We start from the raw sequence: 11,846 nt of genomic DNA on the forward strand, positions 1-11,846 counted from the left end.
TATGCATACAAAAAGTGGAGTGTAGGCCAGAGGTGTTGGGGGGCGAGAGGATTCACCGTTGACAGAGTGGAGAACAGAACAGGCAGATTGACTGAAATACACTGCTGAAGGGAGCAGCGGGCAAGTCAGGAGAGGTCTGCTGTGCCATGTCGGTAGCTCCCGGGTCAGGGATTGAACTCATGCTGCAGTGGCTGCAGATAGCCTCGTAGGTTGCGTCTTAACCCCATGAGCCACCAGGGAGGCCCTGCTATGATCATTTCAGTACAAGTTTTTATGTAGATATATGTTTTTAGTTCTTTGCCTAGGAGTGGAATTAGTATAGAATCTTTAGTTAATAAAGCAGAGATTTTTTTTTTTTACCCACAGTATTTATTTATTTACCAAGAAAAATTATTCCTTAGCCCAAATGTTGCTTCATAACATAAAACACAAGTCACTGATGAATTTCCATGGAAATCAAGCCAAACAAATCCTTTGTTTCAAGACCACTTTGCACTCTGAAAGATTCCAGCCTTCCTCATCTCTTTAAAATCTTTCATGGAATCATCATTTCTGTAGAAATCTGAATCTGTTTTCTTTCTTGGTTCTACCACAACAAACTTACAGAAAACTGCAACTGCCAATGCTCCAACGATATGAAAATATAGATGCTTGGCCAGAAGGCCTCGCATCCAAGGTTTTAACAACGCAGTTATTTCCCTCAACAGGACATCCTGCCACACTAAAGGAGAAATGGGGAGTGCCAGAATGATTCATTTTTAAAACAGAGTTCTTATGGTATAAGAACCAAAGGTTCTCATTCAGGAAATTTGGAGTGTTTTCTTCTATATTGTTCTCTAAGATTGAGATTCTTTGCATTGGACCTCACAGAGCACTGTGCTCCCTGAGGTGCTTGGCACATCACAGAATCCAAACAGAAAAGTGAGTCTGCAATGAGAAAGGATCAGAGACTATAAAAATGTTCCTACGCAATAAAGGGTGTTTATATTAGCATAGGATAATAAAATAACCCCCAAATCCCAATAATCCACCCTCACCAGAGCTTTCATTTTCATTCACTTTATATATGAGGTGCCCTGCAGGAATGAGAAATGGAAAATGCTTCTGCAGGGATGCAAATTAAAGAAAAGTTAGGTGAAGGTGAACACTTAATTTCATCTGTATCCTGTCCCTTTGCTGTCAGCATGAACCTTCAGAGTGAGGGTAAGAGTGTTTTCCTGATCCCTTCTCCTCAACCATACCCGCCCCCTTTCCAGCCTAAACTGAATGAAAGGGAAAAAAAGAGGGATTTGGAGCAACCTATGGGAAGATGTTCCCATTCAGCTCAGGAGCAGGCTTTAAGCATACCATTACCTTTATAGAAACCTTGGAAAGGGAAAATGTCTTTGAAGTAGAATTGGCATTGAACATCATATGGTCATTCAGCAGAGGTCACTAATCACTCTCCTGTTTGTTTTTCAGTGAACGAGATAATTGGGAGAGACATGTCCCAGATTTCTGTTTCCCAAGGAACAGGGGCGAGCAGGCAGGCTCCCCTCCCAAATCCTGAGTCCCTGGATTTAGGAAGAGCTGATGGACTCTGATATTGCTCACTGCAGCCTTGTGCCCACCGCCATGTACTTCTCAGCGTGTTCTCTCCTTGGACCTTGGATCTCCAACTCTGCGGCCTTCAGGACTGGTGCCAGGAGTTGCGATCATTTTGTGGGGAAAGCAGCATTCCTCCACTTCAGGCCTTGGGTAGATTTTGTAAAAGAACAGGAGCAGCATAGGCTGTTTGAGCTTTGCTTTTTATATTTGAATAGGATACTTTTATATGATGGGTGCTTTGAGTGTGAATGCAGCAGACTCCATTTCAGAGGTGCTGCTTTTGCAGGTGACCTGTTGCTTAACTAGGATTGGTGATTTGTACTGCTCTATGGTCATTTGAAGGACCCTTTAGCTTTGATATTTTTTAAATAGGAACTTTTGATAAAACTTTCCAGAGGCAAACAAAAAAGAAAAAAAATTCTCCAAGCCCCACACTATGCCTCAGAAACTCAGCATGTGTCCTGAAGCCTTTCATAGATTCATAGGAAATAAAGCCAAATGTAGCTCATACCTCTTTATAAAAGTAAAACCTTTAGATAACATGAGATCATTCCAATCATTGAAGTGTTGGAATATAAAAAGACATTCCAGAGCATAGCCTTTTTGTAACTTTCTAGGTAATCTTCCTGCAATCTCTCCATACTGACTCCATGTTGAAATTGCTTTTTTCCCTCAGGGCCTTGGGTAAAATAGCTGCATGAAAGATGGCTTTGAAAGGTAGGGTTTTTAGCTTGGTAGCTATCATTTCCTGCCATCCTATAAACACGAAGGCGGTGGAGTGCGCTTCCCATGTGTCCTCCGGCCCCGGGCCGTTTCTAGGTGCGAGCATCTACATTTGGCTGCTCTGTAACCTTTGAAGCCACAGTCTCTGATGATGGTTCAGACAGTTTTGCCAGTTCTAATTCATCTACAGAGACCAGACTGTCAGGCGCTAAGCACAAATGAGATTTGCATCAAGACAATAGAGAAAAATGGAAGGACTTCAGATGTGGCGCTTTTAAGATTCACAATGGCATGGAAGGCTTATTTTGTTTACAGCCTAAAATGATTCTGGCCTACCCTGCCCCGTCTGCATAGCTTAAAATTCAGGCAAATCCAAAAATGAGGTAGCATCGTAGACCTGACTCTCCACACCAAAGATACCCTGGTGCTGCTGCTGGTGAGGCTGGCACCCAAGGCAGGGGCCAGCAAGGAACACCAGCCTGCTGTCTACCAAAGGAGGTGCCCAAGTTGGGTGCTTTTTTCAAACACCGCCCTACCCCTCCCTCATAATGGGACAAGTTACCTGTTGGAACTTGGGCCTATTTCAGAGCCCCTGAAGTTTGCAGTATGTTTTCAAATGGGATTGATACACTTTCACTTGGTCAGGAAGCAAGTTTTTGAGTGCCTGTATGTGAGACAGTGTGCTGGGCTGGTCAAAGGCTGGATGCTGTTCCAAGGGATTGTGGGTCTTACATGCCAGACTCTACTGAGGCCAAGTGAGGTCTAGGTGGAGGGAGCTGGCTCATTGCCCACCACCTCTAGTCAGCCAGGTAGTAGCTGTTGACCCAAGATGAGGAAGTATGATCTTTAAAAAAACAAAAAAAAAGTTTTAGCTTTCTTCCCTCACACGAGAGAAAAACATGTTACTTTTCAGCAAATTACTCTGTAATATTACTCCAAACACTTGGAGCTGGGTCTTTTTGTTTTCTTTGAAAGTGAGTTTTGTGTCAGAGTGTGGATAGTGAGATTTGCTTCAGGGCCTGTGGTTGGAAGCCTGCTGGGGGGTGGGGGGCGGTTTGTGGCTGGCCTCCGAGATGAAGTTCCAGACTGCTGGCCATACTAGCCTTTTAACTCTCCCCTCTGGACCGTGCTGTAGCTGCCTCACATGGGGTTCTTTGCAAGAGTTCCCCTTCAAGACCCTTTGGGGGTTGCTCTGCTGCCCTCATGAATAAAAGCCTCTATGATCCAGAGTTGCTATGCACCAAATTTTGATGCCTTTTAAATACCTTGATGCCTGTAGCACTAGAAATGCTTTCCTATTTAAAATAAAAGTTAAATTTTAAAATAGAGCTTTGTATACTATGTAAGCAGTTTTGTATCAGCTTTGTAAAAGCTTTGGTGTAAGAGTCAATATTTTTTGGCTTTGTAGATAGACTTAACTTTTGTGCAACATAGTGTTGTTGAAGCACACACCCATGGGACTATGCAAATTTTCTTCTAGTAGCAGCACTGAGCAACTGGGAATGTGCTAACATCTACCCTTACCCCTCCAGCCCATTCTAGATGTTGGGTTGAGGAATGGGATGAGCAGCCTTCTGCTTACTGGACATGACTTAGAAACACAATCAAAGACAGCTTTCAAAGTAACAGATCTTCAGGTTCACGTGTGGTACTGCTACCCCAGGGTGCAACCCACCGCTTTCCAGGGCTACCCGCTGTCACCTGAGCTTTGCTGGGTCTGGCTGTGAAGACCCATGTTTGGTATTCAGAACAGATGGTCATCTTGTTGAAAGGCTCAGAAGGGCTCAAGTTGAAACCTTGTATTTTATAAAATGGATGATGTTCAGTTAAGAAACTGGTTCTCAGTTATGTTTACAGCACTTGGGATTGTGTTTTCTTGTACAGTTTGTATTTTAAAATCTTTTACAGGAGTGTAGTGCTCCTTAACACAAATACAAAGGGAAGAGCCATCAATTCAAGCTCCTCAATTACAGTGCTGAAATAATAAACAGTTGACAGGTCAACAGTGTCCTTGAAATCTGCCTGAGTTTTCCTCCGCCTGGGGCTGGTGTGGTACCCCTCACTCTGGGGGCCAAAGGTAGGGCACTTCCACTTTAAAAAAATCCACTTGGTTAGGAATCTTTGTTTATTTTACGGAGGAAAGGGTAGAGTGCCAAACTCTTTCCAAAGCTTCAGTTCCGCACCCTCTAATGGATGCAAAGGACATTCCACAGTGTCTGCTGAGTTCAGGACAACTGGCCTGCCCAAGGTGTGCACATGAAAATTAGGCAGAAAATCCCCTTTAAAATTCAAGCCTGAGTTTTTGTGTGGGGGCCTCCTGCCCCCTAGTGTCCTCTGGAAATACTGCAGCACAGTTCATCAAAATACCCTGTGATTTTTGCCATCTGATATTCCTTGTATCAACTGCAGGTGGACGGGTATCCTTAGACGGGACCACCCCTGGCACAACGTGGCTGCTGAGGTCCAGATATCCTGGGGGCTGAGGCCAGCATTCTCTGCCTCCCTGCCCCCTACAGGAAAGGACAAAAAAGGTAGAACACCGGGATCTTTATCCAGAAGCTCCCAGGAGTCATTGAAGGTACCAGGGCTTACATTTTTAAAAAGCAAGCAAGCCTGCTGTGGAGCTGTGAACCCCACAGAATCTGTGGGCATGGGCAATAGCCAGAACAGGCCAAAGGCTCTCTGGGTGCTACTCAAGAGGCCCAGCTCAGGCCATCAGGAGCAGGGTAGCACCATTCCACCCCCAACCCTGCATGCAGGGTCTAGCCATCATCTTTGGGGTGAACAAGCAGAACAATAATTGAGTGATGGAGCTGGGGCTTGGGCTCCTCTGGGTGCCTCTCGAGAACTCTGACAAGCCAGAAAGAAGCCACTGGATTGAGGGTGCTGGTCCTCTCGATGCAGGAGAGACAAGTTAGCTCAGGACACCAGCCGGCTCTTACCTCCTGGCTCCCTGACTTACAAACACACCCATTCTTTGGGGGCTTGTAGCACAGTGCGAGGCGGGTCACCAACAGGCATCAGACTGGTGTAGTCATCAGGAGCTAGCTGTGGAAGGCATGGGGGCTTAGATCAGGGGGCTCCACGCTAAGCCAGGTCCCCAAGCTCGCTAGCTGCACCTCACCTGGTAGGCCTGGAAAACGCTGAGCAGATCCTTCATACCAGCTGTGTACGGGACACCCTGCATCCGGACCAGGGTGCCGGGCTGGGACAACACTGAGGTAGGAGCAGAGGCCAGGGCAGCAGGGGGTGTGGTGAGGTAGCCCACTGTGGTGGGGGACACGGGGGGGCTAAGAGAGGAGAGGCAAGGGTTTAGTAATGCAGTCCCACCTCTGGCCTAAACCAAGACCAGTCTCCCCTTCCTTTGCCTCTGCCTTGTGCTTAGTCCATCTGTTCCTTCTCTCCAGCGTCCTCACTGTTCTAGTTTGTAGCTGGCATTTGTCAGCCCACACCTGTCTCTCCCTTGTCATTGCAGAGTAAAGTCCAAGCTCCAGCAGACCTCGCGTTATCTGGCCCGGAAGGGGATCGTGCCCCCCCCTCCCCAGAACAGGACAGGGGGCACGAATGTGGAGTCCTCTTAGCAGCAGGGTACCTGGGGTAGTAAGCTGTGTAGTTCATGTAGAGTTGCGTGGCTGGCCCCGGGTAGTAGGCAATGGGTGTGGGGGTAGCAGGCACCCTGGTAGCCGGGAGAAGTGCTGAAGAGGAATACAGAGCTGCCGTCTCAGTGGGAATGAGTGTTGGGGTGGCCTGGAAGGTGGCGTAGGCTGGCGGCGAGAGGCCTAGAGGCAGAAGCAGAGAGTGCATCTGCATGGAGCCTGGCATTGTCCTGGGCAACTAGCCAGAAAGGAGTCCCCATTGCAGAAAGAGGGGACTGTGACAGCCTGGCCCCCGCAGGCCTCCTTCCCCAGTCCCTGGGACACTCACAGGGCAGCTTGCAGGGCGGAGGGGACATGCCACTGCGGCCCAGGGTGCCCCCCATCAGCACACGGCTCATCTCCTCTGTGGAGCAGGGGACCACCTCCACGTAGCGTTCCTTCATCATTTTCTTATGGCAACGCTGAGCAGCAGCTAGCGCCCGCTCCGCTGATGTCATCTGGATGAAGGCATCCCCCGATGGCCGACCCTGTGCACACTGTCTCGTCAGCAGTCTGGCGTGCGCAGCAGTGCCTTACTCCCAGCCACACGCGCCACCCTCACTGGGTGTCCCCCCACGGCAGCAGCCTCACCTGCTGATTGAGCACCATGTGCACACCGTGGGGCCGGATGTCAGCCGCTGCCTCCCCCAGAAAGCTCAGGATGTCTTCGATGGTGGCTGTGTAGGGCAGACCTCGAAGGCGGACACAATCTCTCCCGGTCCCAGCTGCCAGTGGGAAGGGGATGGGCAGCAGGGGAGCGGTCAGTGTGGGAAGGAGGGGGCTGGAGGCATAGCGGTTCAGCACCTAGGAAGGCAGGCAGCGGCAAGCTGGTCATGCTAAGTACTCGGGACCAGGAATGGAAAGGGGTAGGGCTGGCGGGACCTCGGGGTGCTTACCTGCTGCACCTCAGCTGCTGTACTCCGGAAGAGTTCTATGTATCGCTTACCCAGCATGCCTTTGTGCCTACGCAGTGCTGCCTGTGCCAGCTCCTCACAGGCAAAGAGGGCAAAGGCGTCACCCGTGGGCCGGCCATCAGGGTGGCGCACAAAGAGCAGCCCGTCAGCACCGCCAGTCACTGGGCACTCTGGCCCCAGGAAGCTCAGCACGTCTGCTGGGCCAGCGGAGAAGGGCAGTCCCCGCAGCCGCAGGATTACTTGGTCTTCCCGTGACAGGAAACGAGCCACCTCTAGTGATGTGCCTGGGGTGGGCGGGAGGGGCATGGGAGTTGGCACCTGCCGACCTCATTCATTCAAACACTCACTAGCCACCGGCACACAGGAGAGCAGAAAGGTGAGTGGTGGGAGGTGGGACCCGGGTCAAGAAGCAGGGGGAAGGCCTCCCTTGGTGGCGCAGCGGTTGAGCGCTGGGCTGTGAAGCTGCCCGCAGCCTCTGCAGCGCCGGTTCGATCCCTGGCCACCGGCGAGGGTCCCACATGGCGCGGCAGACCTCTCCTGCCTCTGCTGCTCCCCTCAGCAGTGTACTTCGCCACTCTGCCTGCTCTGCTCTCCGCTCTGGCTCTGGTGAATTCTCTCACCCTCCCGCGCTTCTGACTGTACCCAGTGCTTGTACAAATAAATAAATAAATCAATCTTTAAAAAAAAAAAAAAAAAGAACCAGAGGGAACCAGATGCCACTGGGAGCACTCACCCCCTGCGATCTTCACAAACTCCTCTCCCGTTGCCTTATATACCTGTGGGTACAGTGAGAAGAGCCCATGGGTCTCAGGCGTGCCCCATCTCTGCCCAGCTCCGCTCCCAGCCTAAAGCCCCACCTCGATGTAGCGGACACCCATGTGGTGCTTGTGTCTCTGCAGGGCTAGGTCCCGCTGCTCGCTGTCCACAAAGCGGATGAGGGCCTCGCCATTCCTGCGGCCCTGGGCGTTGAGGCAGAGTGCCACACCGCCCCTGTGGAGCCAGTGCTGTGTTAGCGCCTCCAGGGTCGGCCTGCCCTCCCGGGCCCACCCGACCTGCCACACCAACCTGGCCACATTGAGCCCTTTGAAGAAGCGAGCCACGTCCTGGTCTGATGACTGCCAGGGCAACCCGCGGGCCCGAACCACTGTCTCACTGTCCACCACATCGGCTTTGCTGCTGTGGGGGCAGGGCACGAGGTCAGAGCTGTCCGGCTGCCATCACCCCTTCCCCAGCCCCACACTCACCAAGGCCCAGTCTCATATTTCTGCTTTACCACCTCAGGCTTCGAGAACAATTGACCTGAGAGGAGATGGCATGGGGGTCAGCAGGGTCTGGTGGAGGGGGATCTCCCCACCAAGCTCTGCAAAAAGAGGACACAGTTGAGGGGGCGGGGGTGACAAAGGGCTCTCACCTTGGGGTCTCTTAGAGAAGGTAACAAGAAGCGGGGAGTACTTTGAGGAAATAGGCAGGCCCTGACCCAGTCCTGAGGGCAGGTGACAGGCAGCGAGGGGGCTCTTACCACTGGACCCTTCCAGCAGGTGGAGGATGACAGCTACCATTGTCTTCACTTCCCAGACCCCAAAGTCATCCTCTGTGGCATCTGTCTCTAGCCCCAAGTCTACAGGCAGAGAAGGAACAATGAGGAGACCCCCGCATGACGCCCCGGGCACGAGCCATGCGTGAGCACTAATCCCAGTGACCCCCAGGCCCACGCCCCCTACACAGACACACGCAGGCTCCTAGCAAACACCTGTTTGGGCTCAGCCCAGGTATGCCTTCGCAGCTCCCAGCCTACGCGCACGTAGACATATGCCTACATTCCAAATGCGCCCCAGCACAGACAGACAGACAGACGTGCACTCACGGAGGCAGCAGCTAATGCGAACTTGCACCATAAACTCACACACACAGCACCCTCCACCCTAACCCTGCTGGGTCACAGATACCCTGTGCCATGGTGGCCACAGTGAGGTCCCTGGCAGGGCAGGTGCTTGGGTGTTGCACATGGAACTCTCTGCGAAGGTCGTAGAAGGAGAAGAAGGTGTCGGGGAGCACCAGGTTCTGGGGGCACACGGGAGTGGGGATGAATGGGAGGAACTGGGCTGCACTGCCTACCCCCCCACCCCCTGACATTAAGAGTCCTGGAAGCCCCGGCCCGGTTGTGTCCTCAGTGGCATACCTTTCTGGAGGCCTCGGGGTGCAGGACCTGTCGCAGCAGCTGCTGCCCATCAGTGCAGAGTGTGTAGGGGCCGCCGCCCAGCAGAGCCACATCCCCGCTCACCAGCTGTGAGAACTGGGGGTAGGGAGTGGGGAGAGAGACAGACAGACTCACAGCTGCGGGGGCAGGGAGGGAGGGCACAGGCTGCAAAGCTGGTTCAGCCAGATGTTCAGCCCTACCCTGCCTGGGAAGAAAGTGGCCACGCCTGCTGGGCCTGGCTCTGTGTCCCCCTTCCACCCCAGCCCACTGTCACCTTCTTCAGGCCGAGTGAGGGCAGTCACCTATCGCCCAAGCCCCCAGCACACGCACTCCAGGAGTCTGGAATGAGGCCAGAGCAAACACCTGGTGGAGTGGGACAAGCAGGTGGGAAGGGGTGGGGCAAAGCAGGTTAAACCTGTCTCCGAGGCCGAGGCACCACCCTCAGACAGGTGGGGGCGGCCCAGTCCTGCCAGCGGGCCAGGCGGCTCATGGTCAAAGGCAGCCCCGCCTCCAGGTTTGACCAACCAAGGCACAGAGAACCTCCAAGGACAGAACTCCACACCTGGACGCCAGGGGCAGCGTGAGCTTTGACCCACACCCTATCGACCGACTGGCACTGAGCTGTTTGCTCATAGAGGGGGTGGCACACCAGAAGCTGCCCAGCCCCTCCCCCAGCCCCCATCCCTCTGGACAACAGACACAAGCACTGAGCAGGGGCCTGGGAACTCTCCAGCCCCCACTTGGCAATCCGGGCCGGCCGGGCAAGGCAGCCCAGCTCTCTCCGGGAGCCCTTGTGGAACAGACTCAAGCTTCAACATCTTTGGCCTCCATGTTCTCATCCGGAACCGCCAAAGTTGTTGGAGGACGAAAGAATGTGCACATAGAGCACTTACACTCATTATTCCACTCAAGAGTCTCAGGTGCTGGGTGAGCCCAGTGCGAAGATAAGAAAGAGAAAACATGGGTGGGAACCGCCCCCCACTTCAGCCAGGGCCGGGAGGCGCCCTAGGCCTGTGCCCCGGGAAGGCAGGGAGCCTCCAGGCGGGGTCCGGACAGCACCCACGCCTGGCCAGCCGGCCGGGACAGGCCTGGACGAGCCGCTTACACCTGGCGGCGTCTGCCTCCGGGGCAGACACCGCCCTCCGCCCCCGCCGCAGCGTCTCCCGGGCGGGCAGGTGGGCTGAGGACGCCGGCGGGGGGACCTGACCTGTGGCCAAGTCCGCGCCCCCCAGCCTTGGGGCTTCCGGGGGCTGTTCTGGGAGACCCGGTCGGGCCGGTTCCCCGAGGAGCCTCAGCCTCGGCCCCCGCGGGCCGCGCTCGGGGAGGGGTCCCGCGGCCGCCAGCCCCACCCCCGCCGCCGCGGGAGCCGGGCCCGGCGAGGCTGCGCGCCGCCCGCGGGAGACACGCACACGCGGGAGCCGCGGAAAGTTTCAAACACCAGGAGCCCGTCCCGCCGCCCGGGCCGGCCGGCTGCGCGCGCCAGGCCTCGCCCCCGCCGCCTCGGAAGGGCCCCGCCGCCCCGGCCCCGGCGCTCACCTGCTGCAGCACCTTGTCCAGCGGCTCGGCCCGCGCGAGGCTGTCGGCGCTCAGGCCGCTCGCTTCGCGGCACTGCGGGCTCAGCGCGGCCGCCTCGGCGCGCACCAGCGACTTGTGCAGCGAGCCCACCTGCGGGGGGGGCCGGTCAGCGCCGCGCCCCGGCCCCGCGGCCCCCCGCGCGCCGCCCCCGCGCCCTACCTGGCGGCTCCGCGGCTCCACCACTTGCCAGACCAGGAGGATCAAGTCGGTCTCGTCGGAGCCCAGGTCCGACCCGAGCGCCCCGGCCGTGGCCCCGAACAGGACGACCAGAGTTCCCGGGCCGGGGCGCGGGGCGGCGGCGGAGTCCGCGGCGGGGTTCGGGCCCGGGGACGGCGGCTGGGGCGGCGGCGGCGTCATGGCCGCGGAGGAGGGGGGCGCTCGGCCGGGCACACGCGGACCGACCAGGCGCACGCACGCCCGGGCCGACGGCGGACGCCAGGCAGTTTGGGCGGGACGCGGGGTGTCGGGGGCGGCACCTGCGGCCCGGCTGGCGCGGCGAGTGCGGCTGAGACCGGCCCGCGGCGCCCTGCGGGGCGGGGCGGCCCCCGGCCCCCGCCTTCTCCGGGAGAGTTACCTGCCGGCCCCGCGGCCCACGTGACCCAGGGCGCCGGGGGGGCCGCGGGGGAGGGCGCCGGCACCCGGCCCAGGACGCGCGGGGCGCCCCCGCCCCGCCCCGGCGCGCGCCCCCGGCCCGGCCCCGCCGGGCTCCTGCGGCGACCCCATCTTCCCTCCGCGCCCTCAGGTCCCGAGGCCTCCGCCAAGGAACGCGCAAGGCCAGGGCCCTTCTTCAGTTTGGGGGGTCCATGGAGCTTGTGAAAATCACCCGGAGGCGGCCTAGGGGTTGTGAGGGTCGCAAAGTCTGGTGGGGTGACGAGTCACCAAGGGCCCAAGGGGGCGGTGAGGGTTACCAGGTGTCACCCCGAGGCCTGGGGGGGTCACCAGAGGTGGGCTGGGTGGTCATTAGAGCCGTGCGGGGGTTGGGGGTGTCACCAGAGGTCACAGGGCAGGACTTGCCCGCGAAGGCCTTGCCAGGCTAAGAAACGCCCGAGGCGGCAAAACGTCGACGTGGGTCTGAGGTGCTCCGTCTTCGGCGCTGGGGAAGAGCCGCGCCCCACCCCCCGCCCCCAGCTCCTGGAGCAGCGCGCCAGGCGGGGCTGGACGGCACGGTCTGGGCCTCCGGGGTCACCCCTACCCTGCGGGGGGGCTCCGCCTCTC

The 11,846-nt window shown here is 56.6% G+C and overlaps 2 protein-coding genes across 2 annotated transcripts in view; one reads left to right on the forward strand and one right to left on the reverse strand.

The window, feature by feature from the left end:
- NFATC3 (nuclear factor of activated T cells 3) overlaps positions 1-1,583 on the forward strand; it is a gene marked incomplete at its 3' end in the record, with an annotated part of 105,699 nt that extends 104,116 nt beyond the window's left edge. The window contains exon 10 of the mRNA XM_084257448.1: positions 1,462-1,583. Coding sequence (XP_084113574.1) covers positions 1,462-1,583 — 122 coding nt within the window. The remainder of the gene's footprint in view (positions 1-1,461) is intronic.
- Positions 1,584-5,268: 3,685 nt separating this feature from the next.
- Positions 5,269-10,988, reverse strand: ESRP2 (epithelial splicing regulatory protein 2; the record flags this gene model as incomplete). Its single annotated transcript, XM_084256558.1, has 15 exons — positions 5,269-5,358; positions 5,435-5,600; positions 5,903-6,089; positions 6,235-6,433; positions 6,537-6,749; positions 6,842-7,143; positions 7,593-7,635; positions 7,717-7,849; positions 7,925-8,035; positions 8,104-8,158; positions 8,379-8,477; positions 8,806-8,920; positions 9,039-9,152; positions 10,593-10,721; positions 10,791-10,988. 15 exons carry the CDS (start codon positions 10,986-10,988, stop codon positions 5,269-5,271), a joined length of 2,154 nt encoding a protein of 717 aa, XP_084112684.1.
- Between the last annotated feature and the right edge of the window lie 858 nt (positions 10,989-11,846).

Source organism: Talpa europaea (assembly GCF_964194135.1).
Source record: "Talpa europaea genome assembly, chromosome: 16".
NCBI classification, from domain to species: domain Eukaryota; kingdom Metazoa; phylum Chordata; class Mammalia; order Eulipotyphla; family Talpidae; genus Talpa; species Talpa europaea.